We start from the raw sequence: 21886 nt of genomic DNA on the forward strand, positions 1-21886 counted from the left end.
TTAGCGGTTAGCTTAGGTTAGAGGTCGATAGATTGGCTGCTAATTAAACCAAAGTGCCTCATTTTGTATTTAATGATGTGTTAAATACATTAACAACAACTCCAACAAATTCACCACATCTTTTGTAAGTCAATAATCACTCCCCTTTAGCTCTGTTTTGGCCTCCACCAAGTCATGTAACGTGCAGTGGGTTTATCAGAGCTTTTTCAATGAAAACAGCTCCTTGGCTGTAAAGTTGATCGGAAAGGCAGAGTTGGGTGATAATGTCATGTAGGTTTGTCACTTTGAGCAGCCCTTTCCACATTACACAAAGTAATTTGACCAATTGTTAATATACAAAAAATGTTGCTTCAATAACATTACCAATGGCTCAGTTCCATTTAACAGCCCCAGGTGAGTCAGAATGCACATTATATCTTTTTCGGAACAGACATTTTGGCAGGTAATAGCAGGCAAAGCACAGGTGTAATTGATAACATTGAAAAAGCCTGCATTCAATTTATGTTTGCTAGTTCCAGGGTCCTGGTATTGTGTAGGCTCTGCTGGGTGACTGGCATGGCTCACTGTGGACCACTTGATGAAACTGAGCCTTCGTTAACAACGTGTTTTACTTCTGCTTTTCTTCTGCTATCACAAATCAAAATGTCAGCTGTGAAAAAGGTCTGTACCAGGGCACTTGAATACATGAACATAAATGGATTGTAACCATAATAAATGTTTTCCAGCTTTGTGCATGCCAATTGTTGCAAAAAATGTGAAAAAAGTACTCCATTGTATTTTCGAAGTAAATTCCCTAACACTGCAAGCTAAAAATTGTATTTGCTGTATGCCATGGAAACAATAATATACATAAGGTTAAAGTTTTGGTCACAGTTGGTAGGAAAGAGTCTGGTTAGGATTATGGACAAAAATGAATAAGTTAGGTTTAGGCAAAGATTGTGGTTTGGGTTCAAATAAGGTTAGAGGACCTTAGTCGTCATGGTTACAATAATAAACATGCCGTTAAGGTTGTGGAATGGATAAAAGAAACAATCTTGACTATCGATTTCAGATGGGAAACGAACAGCAGTCTCCTGTGTGAAAGTTGTGTGTTTTGTTGACCCATCCATCCACCCCAGTCCCTTATGGGTTGTAATAAGCTGCTTACAGACAACCCATGGGCTCGTGTTTAACAGGACAGTCTCCTGTGATTGAATGTGTGTAGTTGTACTGGAGCCTTTATAGTTCACCTCTCCACAGTGGGGGAAAATACCTAAGTACATTTATTTAAATACTGTACTTGAGTACAGTTTTGAGGTACTTGTACTTTACGGGAGTATTTCCATTTTATGCTACTTTATACTTCTGCTCCACTACATTTCAGAGAGAAATGTTGTATCTACTACATTTATTTAAAAGCTTTAATTACTAGTTACTTTTAAGATGACGATTTTACACAATAGATAAGGTAACAGGCTTTTAAAATACAACACATTGCTATAGATTAAACCATTGGTTTCCAAACTTTTTGGCTTCTGACAATTTACTAAAATCAGTGTGTAGTTGGGGTCACATTCCAGATGTCTATGAGTTGTTGACAACTCCACCAAATAATGGTCTCTCATAGTTTTATTTAAATACATGTTCAAATGATCCAGTATCCCACCAAGAAGTCCAAAAACTGATAGCAGATTTTTGTATCAGAACTTTGGTTTTTCTTCTTTCCTCTGCCATTAATTATCTCACGACTCCTCAGATTTATCTGGTGTCACTGTATATAAAACTGTATATACAGTAGTTCAAACTAGCTCCACCTCCAGCAGATACAACAGTAACATGCTGCTACACACTGATACTTCAGTATTGATCATCTAATGACGTCATATTTCATAATATATCAGTCAGAGTGACCAAACCAGTGCTTTTACTTCAATATTTTAACTACATTTTGCTGCTAATAGTTAGCTACTTTTACTTAAGTGTGCTATATGTAAGAATGTGACAGAATTTACAGGTATTATCACTTTTTTATTGGCAACATGTGAACAGAATGTAATGTAAGTTAAAAAATGAGATCTTCCCTGACTCTCTCGGTTGCCTAAAACAGCATGTGGACTGATTTCTCTTTAAAGGACTTGGGACGAATTTTCTGGAAAATCCAAAGAATATGCTCGCTCCCAATTGCCTTGCCTCACTGTCTCTCTTCTGCTCCCCTACAGCACCAACAGTGTGCAACACTAGCTAACGTTACCTTAGAATGAAGTCTGCTAACATCAACAAACGACCGGCTCCCAGCGCAATACAAAATATCTGTTCTTTAGAACTTGTTACTTTGTAGATTTTATGTGCATCATCTCCTAACAATCTAACATTACTCATCACATTCCTATCATCTGTTTCTAACTGACGTTAGTTTAGGAGTATCCTTGTCTATCCCACTGCCAGACCCATTCAGTACAGTAACGACACTTGACAAGATAAAAGGTCTTTTCTATTATGCTGAAACATTAGCGTATCGATATAGCGAAATGAGTGTTGTGATGGAAACTATCATGTCAATAATAATCAATTGGTACTTTTTTTAAGTAATGGCTCTGAATACTCCTTCCACCAATGCCTCTCAAGCCCACACACTAATGTACTGTAAATCCAGGTGGGATGGCAAGAGAAAAAAAATATTACAAAATGGACACTAACCATTTTTAGTAGTGTGGTGAGTTTTTCTATGCAAGTAACTAGTAATGCAATGCTGTTTTTGAGTGAAATCAAGTGAAGAAAGAGTCTGTCTGCTCCACTAAAATATTTTAGAGCTCCTTCACCACCTGTGATCCCAGGCATGGTGGCTAACCCGCAGGGAGGCAGTAGGCTCAGGCATGTAATCGATGAACACACAGTAGAGTGAACACAAAGAAAATGTCCTTACCAGAGAGGACGTCTCTCCCTGTGTCTTCACAGAGTGATCATGTTTTCATCTGTGTGGTTGGGGTCACTCATGTATCCCCTGCTGAGTCAAAGTTAGGATTAACATAGAGGTAGTGTTCATTAGATGCATTTGGTTGGAAATAAGGATGAATATGGGAAGTCTGTGCTGACTCATAAGACATGAATCTGGACTGTCAAATTGTCTACTAATAGGGTGTAAATTTTAAATTTTATGTATGTATGGATTCCATCATTCATAGTGTGTCAGTATGTCACTTTCTCTGCATTTTTTGGGAGAGCATGTTACCATCACACATTCTGTGTCATTGACATTGGTGATGATGTACTGTGAAGCTCTGTCAGTTACAAAATTGGGAAAAAAATACTGGAGCTGTACTGTTTGTCTTTGTGTCTCAACTAAGAAGTGTAGGTAAAAATGTCTGTGAAGCTTCTCAGTCATCCAGGTCATGGTCTTCCGTAAGTGCTATGCGAAGGCAACTGGACTTGTTTGAAGCTCTTGAAGATGTTTTGCCTCTCATCCAAATGGCTTCTTCAGAACTGAAGAATAGCACTTACAGTGTAGGTACATGAAATCATTCTGATTTAAAGCTGCATTAATGAATATTGTTACATGAACAATTGGTAAAATATGCTCTGTCAAACGTTTTAGCATCTTTCAGCTCATTGTTTTGGTTTTTCTGGCCAGCTTTACTGTTTTGGTTCTTTTTCACTGCTGTCTCCAAGATAGTTTTCCATACTTTACACACCATTTTTACACAGCAAGTGGCTAAAGAAATCTATGATACAGCCATAATATATTTGCATATCAGCAGCTAAGAGTAGTAGGTTACAATTTTGATTTCTTTTTTGATTTCTTTTTGACAAATCATGAAAGTAGCTTTACATAAAGGTATTTGAGAAGATAATATAAAAGATCTAATGTTGCAGGGCACAGATTGTAATGAATGTAACTGACCTGCTGACATCTAGGAGACACTTTTGTGTTGTCCAGACCTGACGATAGAATTTTACCCACCTAAATCTAGAAATTTTCAGTCAGAGAGACTCCTCACTGCTGCAGGGCTCCTTTATGATTTAGGCTGAGAACACAGATTTATTTTTATATTAAAAAAGTCACCTCATACAGCTTTAACAGTGCCTGTCTGCTGAATGTGTGGAAGCAGTAGAAAAGGCTGATGAAACCATGGCTCTAAGAACAGGAACAGCTGGTGCATAGACACTTGCTGACACCCAGCACTTGATGCCACCACATTACCATGACAACCGGCTGTGCACCCTCTGTTTCTGACAGCTGTTCCCATGGTGCCTGGGCTTGGCCTAGCCCCTGGACTCCCGCTGGCAGGATAGATAGGTCACGTTTATGACGTTGCTGCTATTGCGGGATCATGTTCTTTTTCCATTTGAATTATATACAGATAAGTTTAGCTTGGGTTTATGTCAACTCCAGAATCTATTTATCATCATTTAGGCTAAATCAAACCTTACTTGAAACATTTTTGAGTGAAAACGTTCACGCGCAATTCAAATTCATACATCTCATGAGTAGATATCAGTGTACAGTAACTTTCCACTTGAAACCTTGATCTGTGTTTGTCTGAATGACTACAGTTATAGAATTCCACTGGATGCTTTATCACAGTATCTGTTATAACTTTCCAAAGCTTCACCCTGTCTTCTTCAGCCAAGCACAGCCAAAGCTGGTAATGGATAGAGATCAGAATTGATGTCAAACAATGCAATGATCTTCATCTGGTTTAACTATTTGACTGAACCTATTTGACAAGTGCCTTGGCTTGGCATCATAAATGGTACTAGTGCTGTGATGTTAAGCCGGCTATAACGGCTAGTTGTAAAGTCCCCTTCAGGCATCCCTCGCAAAACTTCTGCATTTGAATTTAAACATAATGTACCAAATATTTGGTGCATTATGTACCAAATAATTGGGTTATAATATTTAAGGTTATTTGAGTTATATACCAAATATAACTCAAAAGGATGTAAGATGCTTAGACTGTGTTACATATGATGTTTCATTCTGTAACCTTGACATACCTGTGTATTTTTTCCAGAAATATTCCTTACTATTTCATTTTTTTCACATTTCATTCAACATTCTCTTTGATAAAATCGCAGTCCCTGTTCCAACTGTTCCCCATGTCAGCTGATTGGCCAAGATGTGTCCCAGTCCTCTTGTCACCTCCCTGTTCCAACTGTGTATGGTGGCAGTCTGCTGTGTCTGCTCTAGCTCTAGCCACAGATACCTAGAAAGGATGTATTGAAGAGGAATGAGCAACTGGCTTCTGTCTATTAATTTCCTGGACTTGAAAAGGTTCGATTTGGCGTCTTATGAAAGCTTTATTTCCGGGAGACGGTATACTTTGTGGGAATTACATAAGGTTTTGACTGACAAAGATCTTTGTTCTAACTCGAAGTATTCTGTAAAGGCACAGCAACATTCCTGGACTTTGTATGGGTAATGGTCAAGGACTTTTATTGGTTTTATTTCTACCACAAAAAGCTGCTGAAAACAGATCAGGTGTTATGTCTTCTACCTCTTTCCTGCCCAGCAGCTGAGCACTGTAGACAGGAGGACATGTCTGCTTTCAACAGACCCAGGTGATCAATGTAAATTGAATATCTTTGGGTTTTTTGACTGTTCATTGGACAAAACAAGCAGTTTGAAAGTTACCTTGCAATCTGGGAACATGTCATTACAGATAATAGACTAAATCGACCGCTCTGTAATACTCCTATTTTAGGGACCATTAATCAGAGAACAGGGCTGTTCAGTGTTCTTCTACTCAGTAGGCATTTCACGTATTCAACTTTCTTTTTAGGGTTATCAGATGTAGTATGAATGTCTCATTTTTACTTCAGCAAATGTAAATGTGGCAAATGTTTTAATGCCAGTGCACTGCATTGTTTTGATGAATTTCTCAGTTTGACAAATAACTTGCAGACATGACTGTAAAGTCAGTGTGCTGCCAGAGAATTAACTGGAGTTTGTCTACTTCCACAGATAGGCAAATTAAATGCAAAGCTGTGAATGAAGCCATCTCTTTCCTCTCTATCTCCCTCATTCAGCGAGGTAATTAAAGTGCCTGTCTTGGTGCCCTATATGAGAGCCATGCTATGCTAATACAGTATTCCTTTGACAGTTTTGTTGAGACAACATTGTGGGTGTTTTCACATGGCCTGATTTGCAATTCACACTTGGGTTATTTCCATCATAGGCATCCCAGAAAGCAGGGAGGGGGAAAGGCTGTGAGCCACAGAGAGCAAAAGCTGGAGTTTCATTTAATTGTGTTTTTTTGAAAGGCACCTTTCAAGTGGTGCTCTAATTAACAGTTATTTTGCCCTAACTGAAATGTTGTTGAAATGTTGCCTTACATTACTTTCTTTCTCTGATAGATTTATTTATTTTAAAATTTAATCACTGACCCAGAAATTCCTCTACGCCCCTTTTTGTTTTTGTTTTTATGAATGTATGGATACTCACACAGGAAGATCTCTCTGAACAATGCTAGAGGGTAAATTTCATCAAAGTACAAAAAGTTTGTGACCGCATGATGTACCACTAATAGGCAATATTCCACTTTTCTCTCCTCTCCTCTCAGAACACTGCACCAGCAGTTTGAGAGCTACAAACGGGAAGTGCGTCGCATTGGGGCGGAGACGCGACGTCAGCAGACCCAGCAGAAGGACGATGCGCCCACCTGCGGTATCTGCCGCAAGACCAAGTTTGCCGATGGCTGCGGCCACCTCTGCTCCTACTGCCAGACAAAATTCTGTGCTCGCTGTGGAGGGCGGGTCTCTCTGCGCTCCAATAATGTGAGAAACCTGACCTTTGACCTCCTCTTCTTCCGCTCTTCTTCTCGCACCCACCTCATTCCTGCTGTAGTTGATGTACAGTTGGTCTTTCCGCTTCTGTGTGTTTGTTAATGTCTGCTTTTTTGCTTCCCGGTCACACTTTGGCAAGACCAAAGTGTATTGGAAGAATGGCTTGGCACCAATCATCTGCCTTTCAAATCCCCATTTTAATTCTGAAGCTGTAGTGTTGTGCAATGGTTATAAATTGAAACGCTTGAGCTCACTTGAACGTGAAAGCACACCAGTTACAGCATCTGTGTTGTCCTGTGTCTCCTGTGACTGCGCTGAAGCCATCAAGCACGCATGTCAGGCAGTGACAGTGCTGCTCCTCTCAAGCAACATGACTAAAGAAAGACCAGGGCTAAGTAAGGATAAGAGAGGCAAAGCTAGTAACAAGGGTCATATAAGGAATATTGAAAACCTTACCATAATCTTACCACACTAAAAACAGTTAAGTCAGACTTAACAGCAGTTGTAGTTAGCTTGTATTAGCAAAAGTTGGGTTCCAACCTGGAAACCAAAAAAAGCAGCTAAATGTCTCAAGAATTTGTCAAACAAGTCTTGCAGCAACATCCACTTATTTGTCGTCTATGTCCATGCTCAATTTGCTCCAAACGCTTATATTTTCACCAAAAAATTGCAAAACACACATCTCGTGTTGTTGCTAGCAAGATTAGCTGTAACTTTGTCCCATGTAACTATGGCGGGTGTACTTTCACTGGTTCCAAATTGCAAACTTAAATTTTTGCCTCACTAACTGGCAAATGGAAACTGTATTTAGTTAAATTTTTAAGAAAATATGAGTTTTGTAACGTTCTGAGGGTGCGGACAGACAGCTACCATTCAGGCCTACAGGTAGTAAATGTTTGATCTGATGCCATTAAACATTTATTTTATACTCTTTATTAAAGACATTGGCAGTGAAGGTGGAAAAGTTATGATGGCATGTAAACAGGAGTCTACAACCATTCTAATGGTGCTGTGAGGCTGTACTTATGCATATCCATGCTTTGAGCTAAATGATTGCTAAACGCATGCTAACATGCTTACAATGAAAATGCTAGCATGCTAAAATTTGCACCGAATCAGCACCGAACATGAAGAGGTCAGCTGAGGCTTATTTTCCAGGTGTTTGGTCTGAAACCAAATGGCACTAGAGGAAATTTCAAGCAATCACCAAGGTTATTAAAGATTTTCCCACGGAATGTCCTAAAGTTTATCCAACTTATAGATGCAGAGACATCCCACTGGATAAGACCTGTTCATGGCTAGAGGAAAAGTCATCAATCAAGAATCCTTAAGTCAGTAGTCTTCCTTCTCTGGAGAACATAGTGTGGCTAAAAAACAATCAAACAAATAAACAACCAAAACTTCTTTTAACTTGAACCCACGATTCACTGAAGACAATGAGCAGTGCTAAACCTACACTACAAACTCAAGAGGCAAAGCTATAATAGATCAAAAACCCACACCATAGCACCAAATTATAACCATTAAGAGGACCCTAACTCCCTACTACCAGATTGGAACCATCCATAAACCAAACATGTTTGTGCTATTTTAAGTCCCAGCCCTCTTCCATCCAAGCATTCGCTGGGCTCCCCTCCAACCCAAGAGAACGGACCTCCTCCTGGGTATCTTACCTGGCTATGGGCTCTCCACCCTTGGCCTGCTGGTCCCCAATCTGTTCAGGATCCGCCTATCCCAGCTGGGATTCACACTGGCACCACATGTATGCAGAACTCAAAGGCCAGTGAGAATAGGGAATAAAGATAGCCTCCCTGTTGGTAAAGCCATTAATATTACTTTCACAGCAGGCAGGCTCTTACATGGAATTCAAGAGACTAGCAGGATGTTAATGCAATCTATAAATAAAACAAATAAAGCAAACGATTCATTTGAAGGGAAATTGCTCTCAAAATAATATCAATCAATATGGCACTTTTTAATAAGGAATGTTTTAATATGGAATTTAATGCCTTGATAATTACCATCACTTAAAAGTGGAATTTCAGGGGCCTAAATAATTTAACTCAAAAGCAAGGACGAGTTAGTGCAGATGCACATATATGTTTGTTCCATGTGTAATGGCGTGTATAGTAGATTTACCCTCTTATTGGAGTTTTTGTGTATATGTATGTGTTTATGTGGGTGTGTATGTTTGTCTGTGAGTCTGCACAAATTTCATTTTGAAATAAGGAATCAATTAATCAATAATCACATTTGTGTCTTTTCAATTAACTGGCAATATATTCAATACCTGGTTCCTTTACAGTACATAATTCCATTGTTATCCACCTACTGCATTTGGAAATAGTTAAATATTGAACGTTATATCTCACATTAAATTACAATAGAGTTACAATAGAAGTTTTTTTCAAACATATGGTATTTTTACTTTAAGCACTTATCCCAAGCTTTCAGAAGGATTTCTGATAATGCCACTACTAAGAATTGTTGCATCACTTAACAAAAACAGATCTGAATTTCTACACTCATGGAGCAATTTAATTTATAAAATCCTTATAAGGGATAACACAACTTAATTTCTTTCATGTGTTTACATTTGTAAATGGTTGTGTGTGTCTCTGCGTGTGTCTGTGTGTGTATAATATGTGGGAGGGATGTGTCGGAAGTGAAGCTCCTTTAGTCTCGGCGATGCTTGCCTCTGTCCTGGGTAGTCCACTAGGCCAAGCAGAATAACAGGATTAGGAGAGTGTGAGCTTTGTTTAAAAAAACAAAAAAACAAAAAATACCCTCTCTCCTGCGTACAGTGTGCTCATTTACCCCACACCCACAGCACACTCTGTTTTCCTCCACTTAGCACTCTGGCTTACAGAAGAATACATTTACAAAGTATTAAAACATCTTCTGATTGCGGTTGTTCAGTAAATTATTTAGAATATAAATACATACTCTAAATATGCATGTTCAACAGCCTTCTTCATCAGATGAATCAAAATGAAAGGGCTACTTACAGCTGGTAAAAAAGAAATCCACCACTACGAAGGGTTTTATACTTTTGATCACAAGAATTTCTTGTTTTTTTTTCTTTAGAATTTCAGTTCATCCAAATAGCACACACACACACACACACACACACACACACACACACACACACACACACACACACACACACACACACACACACACACACACACACACACACACACACACACACACACACACAAGAACAAACAGATATATATTCTAATCTACCACTAGTGGTTTCTATAAGTGGTCATTTATATACTGCTTCTATCCAATCGCTTTGCAACTTGCCTCTCAGTCAACCAAGGATGTCAGCGAGCTACCATGCAAATTGCTGGGCTGACCACTCAGAGCAATTTGGGGTTCTTCGTCTTGCCCAAGGACACTTTAGCATGTGGACAGGAGGAACTGGGGGTCAAAATGTAATTTTACATTTACACAGTACCGCAAAATGTAAAGAATACCATTTTGAAGCAGTACCAAATTGCCACTAAAAGGTATCAAATTACATTTCGAAACATTACCACTATACAGTATTGGTTCTAGCAACGGTCAATAAGATTTTGTTCTTGTCTTAATAACCTTTATTTGAAGCCATAAAACAAACTGAACGCAAATGAAAATCTGTTTTGAAAATGTGTTTAAAGAAAAGAGTCGTGTACATTTATGGTACTATAGGGGAGCCGTAAAAATAAAAAAATATGGGGTAAATATTAGGCAATAAACTTTTATTTGCTTGTAGTCAGCTTATTGTAATAATTCATCAGTTCCTATTGACAGAGCCCGACAGTGCTTCCCTGTGCCCTGCAGAAGGCATCACAGCAACAGGTTGATACACACGCCATCCAAAAACTGATTGGGCCCCAGAACTACCCCCTGAGCTATACATTACAATGGACACTCTGTATTATTAAAGAAGGATTAGCAATAATAGATCCATTAATTTGTCATACTGTAGTTATATTATTTCACAGCCTTCATTAAGTAGTTTATATTAAAAATTAAGTAAAAACTACAACCTCTTTAACCTTTGTATACAGATGGTCAAATATTATGTAGCTTCATGATAATTCTAAATGTTGGGTTGTTTTTTTTAAATTAAAAGACCTGGAAAGATTTCTGTGGCTGTGTATTTGCAGAGATGAGGTTTAGTAAAGGTTAGGTTGTGAAAAAATGTGCTCCATGTTGCTTTTGTTGTCCCAGTTTCCACTGTGCTGAGGAGCTGAAACAGATCCTGATGTTGTCACAGGTCATGAGTCACACGTAGGTCATGCCAAGCTGGGTCATGCATGTCGCTGCAGCCTAATATGTCTGTGGTCACTTACATTCACATACTGTTCCCCCAACCACTTCAGACTCTGTCACTGAATATGAAGTATATGTATTAGTTCTGCACAATGTAATTAACAAATGTTTGCACCACATCCTCTTTTCCCCTTTTCTCCTTTTTCCCCCTTTCTTTTCCCACAATCTGTCCTATCTCCTGTTTCACAAACTCAACCTCTCTGCATTTCTATTTCTTGTATCTATTACGTTCTTTCATTTCTTTCTCTCCCTTCCTTCTTTGCTCCACTTCCTCCCTCACTTTTCTCAATTCTCACTGCTACCTGGACTGCATGCATCAAAGGAGGACAAAGTGGTTAGCATCTTTTTTGTGTTCTCTCTGTGCTGTGAATGTGATGTTTGTGCCACCTAAAGGTAAAAATGCTGGCTGTGTTCAAATTTGGAGCTGAGGTTTCTCTTGTCTGTTTACAAGCTGACTTCTACCCAGGAAAGGTGATGTAAAACATTCCTAAATTTAGTTTCTTTCATGTTGGCCCGACCTATAATTTCCCAGCGGACAGAAAAAGAGTTGAAAAATCAACAACATAAGATTCAAGAGAGTAAGATATTGGATTGGAACGGAGCCAGTGTGTCCCTTGGGAGTCCCTGATAGTTCATAGCTTCTATCAAATTTGATTTTTCAGAGAAATTACTGTGCTGTATGGGGTGGAGACACCTGGAACTATGTGTCCTCAGCAGATTTGTTCTCTAGCGTAAACCCTGACTAACTCTGTGTCCATTGTCTGTCTCCTCCCCCTGCAAAGTGTCTCATAGTGAAGGACAGGGTAAGGCTTGCTGGGTTTTGCTGCATGGGTCACTACTATTGTCTCCCCTCCAAACTCGGGTCTGTGCTCATTCACAGTATCAAAACAGGAATTCAGACCCACAATAAGTTTTTGTCTCACAGATCATTGTGGATAAGCAGTCTCATGGCAGCTGGCTGGTGATCCTGCATCACTACTCTAATTCTGAGAATGAATGCAGACCCTGAAAGTTTATCTAGCGGGCAGAGCGAGCATGAGCCGTAATATAGTCTGTCTGCAGGGGTGTCTGAATTGTCTGACCCATCCTGACCCCTCTTCCTATGGCTGTAGGCATGGCTGTGCTGGGGGGGGCAATAGATACTGTGATAAAACCTTGACAAAAACTGGGATGATGGATTGGCATTTCAGCTGGCAAGCATATAAGAAAGCACTCTACCCCACCGATCTTTTGTCTGAATGCACAATGAATGCACACTCATGCCTGTGCATGCTTTCCCTGCCTGTGTGTTTGAGACCAGACCAGCCTTGCCATAGGGAGATGGGAGGGGCCCAGGTATATGTTCCACTTTGTCCACATACCACTTCCCCTTAATGCTTGGTCACTGCAAAATTTTGCCAGTGTTGTTGCTGCTGTGCCCTGTAAAAGTCAGAAATGGTGAAGGGAATGACAGTGAGTTTTAGTTTGGGATGTTGCTCAGCCCTTTAATTTACAGAAATAGGATTCATTGTGTTACTTAACATACTCACCAAGGTAAGCAGATGAGTCACAGCAGAAAAGATTGACTCATGTCCTTCATACAGGCTTTTCATGTGCTGCGTATGGTTTAGATATATTTCAGTATCTGCTCAGTTCTCTCACTATGAGATTAAAGTCCAAGAATCAAGATAACCCGGCCTTAGCTCAGATACGATAAACAGAGTTGACTGTTTGCTAAACCCCTCCACCGAACAGCAATTGTCCAATCGTAACTTAGCAATCATAACTAGCATAACATTGTATGCCACAATCCTGGATGCAATCAGAGCTTAGGCTAATGTTAGTAGCTCTGATCTGCATTTTATTGGTTTTGGGGAAGTTTACAATCCAGCAACCTGAGATAGCGTAATGTTTGTTTGGCAAACACATCGGTTAGTCCTCATCCTAAAGGCTTTTTCCTTGTAACTTTAAAATTTACAAGCTTTATCCTCAGTCTTTTAGCATGATATCATGTATGTAGCCATCAAGTGCCTATTTATGATCAATTTAACAAGATTCTCCCTTTAAAATGAACCAGGAAACATTAAAAATGCAGCATGTGACATTGTTTTCAAACAACTCGTGAAGCCAATGTTAGATTAATTACCTAGTTAGGTATAGCTGATAAAATCTGTTGCCAGCTAGAAATGAGAAGCTTACTTTTGTCTACCTCCGTCTGAAATCAAAGACCCATTGTCTCAAAAATGTCTGAAGATTTCTACTGGTAAATCTGGCACAGCTGCCATGCTATCCCAGAGGGACGTCTTGGCGATCGTCAGTTGGTATATGATGTACCTTTCCTTAAAATTAACCTTCTCAACTCAGGCACAAGTAGACAGCTATCCTTTTACTGGTAGTGCTGTGTATCGTTTCAAACGAAACAAATGCTGGGGAAAACAGATTCTTTGGCCTTAATATGAGTTATGTTTGCTCTTAAAGCACAATACTTAATGTGATTGCTGTTAGATAATGTTGAACCACCTTCATATACAGGGAGGTTTCTTAAACTTAAAAAGATAGAATAACATTAATTATATTCTCAGTGTCTGGAACTGAAGGTTACTCATTGGACTTTTTTTGTAAACAGAACACATCATTAAATGCCAACAGTTTCTACTTTAAATCAGTTTCAGTATGCGAAATAAAGAAGCTGATGTGTATTTCATAGCCCTCTGTCAAGCTGGGTGTGTGTGTGCTGGAGTGTTTGTGTATGTCTGTTTAATGTCAGCTCCAGAAACTGAACAAACCGCTGACAATTTGTCTCCTTTGTAGAGGAGCACTGCCTCCCAGTGGAGAGCAGGCAGACGCTGGGTCCTAACGCACACGCACACGCACACGCACGCACACACACACACACACACACACACACACACAGACAACACACTCACACCCTCTTATAATGGTATCAAAAAAATCATCCACAGAGATGTACATAAATATTGATGAATGCACAATACTCATACAATATAGACTAAATCAAGCCTAGAGAGTACAGACATCCCATTTTCTTGTGCCAGTGTTAATGGTAATTAATACCAAACTAAGGATTTTGTATGATCATCTGGGTCAAATAGAGCCCTGGTGTTACTGGTGTTATAAAATACCAGCTTAGAGTATTATTCACCAATGCATTTTCAGTACATGATTGCAGCTGTTTCTTAGTTTTATTTTGTAAGTATTTGGTACTCTGTGTAGTTTGAACTAGTTTATGGCCTACAATCTACCACTAACATACAGACATGTCTCGCTCAGAGTCATACGGATACATTTGTACAGTCTCGCTCGCTTACTGCATCAAGCTTAAGCGGCACTTTTTACTGGAAGGGAGGATGCACTGCATAATCTCAGTCATGTTTCTCAGTACTAGATGACCAACCCAGTGCCCTCTCCTCCTTCTCACACTCCGCTCCTCTCTTCTTATAAACCGCTCTCCTTGTTCCATCTCTTCTGTCCATCCTAAAACATTTCAATTTCAATTTAACTTTTTATCTCCCTATCTATCTGTCTCTATTTCTGTCTTTTCTCTCCCATACCACCACAGAAACATGTGTTCATGGGGCTGGCAATAGATGACCCAACAACCACTTTGGTCTTCATTTAAGGCCTGTGTGTCTAATAATAGGACCTCCTTGACTGGATCTGGCAAAAGCCAAAAGCAACATTCTCAAGATGAGCCTTTAATGTTTTTGAAGATATTTGTAATACTGTTACAGCTCCTATTATTATCACCCTCACTGAAAAGTCATAAGTGAAAAGTGAAAGCCTACATGAGAATTCAAAGTGCTTTTTGGACATACCGTGTGTGGACTGAAAGAATGAAAATTCCTCAGACAGTCAGCTTGTGAAAATCCATAATGGTTTACAGGCTGCTTTTTCTGGTTCAAGTTTGACCTACCCTACTGGCTGTAATCATGTGTACTGCTTTCCTGAGGAATGACAGATTAAAACCGACATTTCAGGTCTGCTCATGTTCAGTTTTATTTTCAGATCAAATGGTTTATAAATTGTTGGCTTGTTTACAAGTCTGATCGTATGACTGCTTGTGTTGAATCGCCAGATTAGACTTGAAATGATAGCCAAAACCTCAAAAATGTGGTTTTACTGAAGTTGTAACAAACCAGACTTCTTGTTTAATTTTCTATGCAAGGAGACAATTCTCAAGTTTAATGTCATTATCGTATTGCCCCATTTGTGACCTTAGCTCTCCATATTTTACTCTGTGGTTTCGTCACATAGGCTTGCGGTTGTTTTTGTGATCCCACAGATATCCACTCCCCTACCTGGATTTCCAGGGAGAAATCAATGTCTAAAAATAGTTCTTCCAGGTGTTCCCTGCTGGCATATAATATTTGAGGCTATCACTCTCCATCTCTTTCATTTCCTGTCAATACTTTATTGTTATCTCTCTAATAAAGACATAAAATAAAAGAACCATATGTAAAAAAACATTATTTCCATAGTGATAATGTCACTCGCAATCAGCGCTCTGCAGCTCTTCTTCATTGTGCTAACTATGGACGGCCCTGTGGCTGTGGGAGTCTGTGGAAATTTGGGATTTAAATGTGGATGTCACCCTGCGCAAACATTTTATCATTCTGTGCAAACAATAGATATCTCCCGTGAAAGAGAGATCATAAAATTAGCTTTGAAGATAAAATCCACAACTGGTAAAAAACAATGTTTCGATTTTTCCCCGGAGGTTTGCGTAGGGGACACGAATCACTGAGGTCATGCTCAGGTCAAAATAAGAAATTTTACTGTTTTTCTCACACACTTCAATTTTGATCACAGTTATATTATCATGACCATAATGATTAGCATCTGAGGATTGAAGTTATCTTCATAAAACTGCTTCAAGAGTTTTGATGTAGTGAACTAAAGCAATAAGAAAGGGTCTTCTCCATGATACTGAGATCAAAAATGTAGAAGCGGTGTGGATTTACAGCCACAACAGCTTTGCTTTTCTTTCTACCTTCCTCACCACTGAATGCATCGGGACTGCTTGCAGAGTTGATCTACTACCTTATTAGAGGAAATGGAGCATTATGTGTTTTGCGGTCGTCTTTCTTCCCACCATTCCCTGAACGATGGCAGTTTACACCCAATGCTGCCTCATATCTCATTCTGCCGAGGTGTGTGTGTGTTGAGGGCGGGGTCACTGCACATGCTGACTGAAAGCTAACCAACCCCCTCCCCACTGCTCTGCCACCCCCAAGGCTCCCATCTATTCTGCCCATTTAAGGAAAAGCTGATGTTCACACAATTCGGGCCTAAATGAATGCTGTTCTCACTGTGAGCTGCTGCTGAATGCTGCTGCTGTTGCCAGAGCTCCGGTGGCGACGCACGCTTTCACCATTTTGTCAGCAGATGGATGGAGCGGCGGTGGGGATGGGAGATGAAGGGAAGGGGCTATGGGGTAGAGAAGTATGAGTGACAGGTGTGTGGTGTCTTCATTTGTAAAGTCAGCCGGGTGTGTCAGCTGAGCTAGAAGGTGAGAAGATGTAATAGGAAATCAGAAAGGAAATGAAAAGAGTAGAGCAAAGGAAATGGAAAAGAAATGTAAGAAAGGACAGAGGAGGAAAGGGAGGGAAGGAAACAAAAGAAAGGAGATGAAGGGAAAACAAGAGGGAAGGAGAGGAAAGGAACAAAGGATAGAAAAGGAAATAAAGGTCAAGGAAAGGAGAGGAAGAAAAAGAGAGGAGAGGAAAGCAAGGAGATGAGGGGGAAGGGAGGAGAGGATAGGGAAGGAAAGGAGGAGAGGAGAACAAAGAAATGGTAAGACAAAGAAAGGAAACAAAATAAAAGGAAAGGAGAGGAGAGAAAGAAAAGGGAGGAAAGAAAAGCAAGGGGATGAGAAGAAAAGAAGGGAGATAAAAGGGAGAGGTGAGTAAAGGAAATAACCCGAGGAAAGGAAAGGGAAGGAAAGAAAAGAAAAGGACAGAAAATGAGAGGAAAGGAAGGAAAGGGGGAGGAAAATGGAAGAGGTAATGAAAGGAAGGGAGAAGAAAGAAAAGGGAGGAGAGGGAAAGAAAGGAGAGAAAGGATAGGAAAGAAAGAAAAGGGAAGGAAAAAGAGAGGACATGAAAGGAAGAAGGAAAAGAATGCAACAGAAAGGAAAGGGGAAAAGGAGACAAAATAAAGAAAGGAAAATGACAGGAAAGGAAAGAAAATGAACAAAAAGTGAAAGGAAAGTGAGGGTGAAATCCATGTTCTGATCACATTTGATAGAGATACCTGTACAATGCAGTGATAACTTTGGCATTTGTGCTTTTTTTTAAGTTTCTCTGCTATTGTTGTCTTTCAGTACTGACACACACTCAGTTTTCTCAGTTTTACAGACACACACACACACACAGCTTTCTCCCCCTTGCTTTCACTAGCTTTTCCTGTGATTTGGTTACCATGGAGAAGCACATTTTAGGCAGAAGGAGGTTGACATTATTACATGACAGAGATGGCACTGCTTCTTCTCCGCACACACACACACACACACACACGCACGCACGTACGCACACACACACACACACACACACACACATCTTGCCTACAGGCAGTCGCCCACGCCACTTTCTTCTAGGCAAGAAGGTTTCAGATATGTCCCACATATACATACTGTACACATATCTCTGCACACACAAACACAGTCTCCCAGCACATCACACTCCACAGCATGCAGTGAGGCAGCGAGATGAACTCGAGATGACACTGGAGTGGGCTGCCTCTGGACAGAGGGAACTGATTGGTCGGCTTAGCTGAAGGTCTGACATCATGCGCCGGCTGGTCCGGCATCAAGCACTACTGCAAATACATGCGTCACACTAACTATAGGGTGGGGCTTTTGCATCTTATATACATAAAAACACATACTGACATACCCATACACACACACACACATACACATTCACTCCACACACAATTAATTCCCCCTACAATATCTTCCAGGCTATCCAGGAACACAGAGCACAATCACTCCAGTAAAGGATTATACTGTTTGTATTATATCCTTTGTGTGTGTTTGTGTGTGTGTGTGTGTGTGTGCCCGTGTGTTCTATAACTTCCTTACCGTTTACTACCCCCCCCCATCTGAGTTGTAGGCTTTAAAGCAAATTATAAACACATGATGGTCTACCATTAGAAAATGAGAGCAGTTTCTCTTTTAGATTGAAAACACACTGGGCTCTAAACAGTCGTCCTATGATGTCTATTCTTCTATATGATGCTCTCATTCAAGGATTAAGCATGTGGATTAGAGCATTTACTCCTCTTTGTTAGCAGTGACTCGCAAAGCAAACTAACTGTAGTCAGAGCCCACTGCAGTCAACTTGGTGAACCCAGGTTTTGGGTGCTCCACAGTCAGGATATAACTGTGCGTTTGTCATGAAATGTGATAATTCTGTAGCCTTAGTATTTTTTTGTTTTTGTTTTTTGGCACCTGGTATTTCAGCTAAGTTCAAAAATGTTAAAACACATACAGCTGTGCAAGCAGCTTTTGGTACTTTGACAGTTTTGACACTGTGTTCTACACACAGATTTCTGTTGGTACTAATAAAGTACTGAAGTTTGATTCCAGCCCTACTGAGTGAACCATACCATTAGTTCAGGCAGAGCACTGAAGTCACGCTTGTATTGGCTGATTGGCTGCAGTTGTTTGCAGCGTGCTTTACAATGATTGGCTCATTTACAGCTGTGTAGCTAGCTAATATCCAGTCATATTCATTCAGGTGCACATGGCGGACATTATAACCTGACACTTCCCCACTGTTACTCTTACGATCTCCCTCATGCCGGTGCCGGTTGCTTCCACAGCCACTCCAGAGTCATGTTCCTGTAAGGGGGAATCGCTCTCTAAGCAGAATCCACATTGCTGCTTGGATTCAGTCAGAGCTCCCTCGAACAGCACGGCCTTTTCAATTCTAAGTTTATAAATATTTGTTATAAATGGTCACTTCCTTGACGTAAGTGTGTCTGACTGAAATACTTTTTGAGTATTGAGTGTGCCATCGAAAATGTGTCGATAGCCCCTACTACTGAAAACCATCAGATATCAATTGTTTACATACAATGTCAAAAAGGGTTTTGTGGCAAAAAATGTTTAAATTCTTCAGAGCAAGGTATTGAAAAGGTATCATATTGGTACCAGAATTAAAATTTTCAGCAGCCCAAGCTCTAGGGCGTCATATTAAATAGTTAAAAATAACTTCAGCAGTTTAACAGGTGATTTCCTGCATTTTGGCTGAAATTTGACGGCTGCAATTGGCATGTTTGTTTCATTAATTGTACTGTACATAAAATAGCTGATATCCAATCAATGCCCTAGGAAAGAATAGTGAAAGGGGTTGGGGCATCTAGAATTAATCTCTAACCTGTGTAGTTCTGCCTTGGGGATGATGGAGGAAGGGGGCGGGGGGCTATAGGTTAGAAGTATGAGCTGGTATTGTCAGCTGATGATGAGTTGAATAATGGTGAGGAGCTGAAAGGATTACTGGCCACTGCTAATCTGTGGCCCCTCAGCTGAGGTAAAGAGGTGGAGAAAGACAGAGAGAGAAAGAGACTGTAGTGTGTGGCTGTGTGGCTGGGCGGCTGCCTGACAGCTGTGGGTCGTGCAGGCAATGGATTTACTTTAGATTAGTCTGGACATGCGCCAACTAGGATTCAATCAGGCCATGATGAATGTGCTTTGGCGCGCTGAAGGCTAACTGCTAAACTGACGGCTAACAGTCCATCCCACTGGCTGTCAAGGAGTAACATTTTGGGATTTCCTGAGCTCCCAGAGGTGTTGTTTTTTAATTTGTGCCATGATTCTGAAGTGCAATACAAGGGACGACTGTGTTTCCCCCTTGTTTTGGATTTATTCTCTGAAAAATAAACCACTGGGATTATAAATACGGAGGGAGATAAATCCCGTTTTTGTACTGTCGAAGTGCGGTGATATTCAGTAGCCATGGCTACGTGTAAGTATTTGATGTTGTCTATGGGTCTCATTTAGAGGCTGAAGAGTCATATTTTATCATTGCTTCTGTACATGTCTCTGATCACCAATTTTCCATTTGTAATGGTGCATTTTATTGATTTTTAGAGGCTAAATCACAGAAAACCATTGCCTGCATGTGTAAATACATAGAGAATGACTAGAATTGTGTTAATATTCCTCATTTGAGATAAAAACAATACAAATGTATACAATACCATTCCATTTACTGTTTATTTTCCCTTCCTCTTCTTCAACTACTGTATTACAGTGTTGTTTGTGGCCTTCTAAATTGAGATGTTCTTATTAAATCACCAATATGAGCCTAATGGATCAATCTGAAAGCAGTACTTTTTTATTAACCGGCTGCAGTTTAATAAGAATCAGAAAACTGACAACATTAGGCAACATTTACACAACGTCCAAAGGGGTTTCTTTAGTTTTTAAAAATGCAGTGTAGGTCATACCAAAGCCTTTGACAATCTATGTTCACTGATGATGGATATGTTGAAATAGTAAAACAGCACAGTCTGTCATATGTGATTGCTCTTTAATATTTGATAAGTTGTAGCAAAAGAAAAAGGGAAAAGAATGTGGGGGAAAACTAAGATGTAATATTTCTTTCTTTTTGTAAAGATGAACTACTGCCATTTATTGTGTGTGAGCAGAAAGACAGGTGTTTGTGAAAGTTGATAGACAAAACAAGACTTTTAGGAGAAAATATCTGCTGGCATAACATCTATACTGCTGCATTTGTTTGTTTCTAGGCCATATGTTAAATAAAAATAATTTGTGTTGTGTAAATGATGAGAGTCCCATAGATTTTTGTGTCTCAGGCATGCCTAACCACTTTTTGTTAATTATTATTTATTGTTGTTGTCTAATGCTGCTGAACAGAGCTTGCAAACACTTTTGTCCTTTTAACCCCTGTAGGTAATGTGGGTATGCAACCTGTGCCGTAAGCAGCAGGAGATTCTCACCAAATCAGGAGAATGGTTTTCGGGGTCAGGGGTGCGGCCTGGGAACCTGGGCAACTCCTTGAACGACCCAGCCACGGGAGGTGAGGCCCAACGGGACAGGAAGCTACACCGCTCCAGGTCCCAAGCCCCACCCTCCAGCACCAACGCCAACGCAGGGCCAGACGGGACACAGCCGCCCGTTGGTATCACTGCTGCCAAGGGTGCTGAAACCATGCCTGGCTCTCGCTCCCAAAGTGAACCACCTAGAGAAAAGTAAGGCATCAGAAGACATACAACAAAAATTCTGTGATATACTGTATTTCATCTTTATGCTGCAGTAGCTGCCATTGGAGGGTGTTATACATGTACAGTCTGTACCTTTTTACATTACCATGACAGGAATGGGACTATTAAAATATGGGAACCATATTTTTTTTTTAAAACAGAGAAATCTAGGAATGCTTCTAGGCTAAGGACCCATTTTTATGGTAAAGTTCCTGAAGCTGCTGTTGTTTTTTTAATCCTGGGGGTAAAAAAAAGAATAGATCTGTGTCTGTTCTAGCTTAACCAGTGGATAAGCTAGGTCACAGGTTTTAGTCTTGAGAGGTCTTGATTCAATCCCTTTGTTTTCATTTGTGGGATGAGTTAGGTAAGAATTCATCAGCGTCTCGTGTCAGTTGGTAGAATGTTCAATCTGAACAAAGAGTTACTGAACCAAGGTTTTACAAATATAGAGAGGAATATTTAGCACAGGATATTTCTGTCCAAACAACTCTTCTCAGCATTTTATTCATATTAGAAATATCAACGTCACACACCTGTTGTAATGGAAATGATGCACCTGTGCTTATGT

The 21886-nt window shown here is 40.0% G+C and overlaps 1 protein-coding gene across 1 annotated transcript in view; it reads left to right on the forward strand.

The window, feature by feature from the left end:
* Nucleotides 1-21310, forward strand: part of LOC120799628 (regulating synaptic membrane exocytosis protein 1-like) — a 38411-nt gene extending 17101 nt beyond the window's left edge. The window contains exons 2-4 of the mRNA XM_040144850.1: nt 6540-6753; nt 11411-11422; nt 21008-21310. Coding sequence (XP_040000784.1) covers nt 6540-6753; nt 11411-11422; nt 21008-21310 — 529 coding nt within the window. The remainder of the gene's footprint in view (nt 1-6539; nt 6754-11410; nt 11423-21007) is intronic.
* The last annotated feature ends 576 nt before the right edge of the window (nt 21311-21886 follow it).

This window comes from Xiphias gladius, chromosome 15 (genome assembly GCF_016859285.1).
Source record: "Xiphias gladius isolate SHS-SW01 ecotype Sanya breed wild chromosome 15, ASM1685928v1, whole genome shotgun sequence".
Taxonomy (NCBI): domain Eukaryota; kingdom Metazoa; phylum Chordata; class Actinopteri; order Istiophoriformes; family Xiphiidae; genus Xiphias; species Xiphias gladius.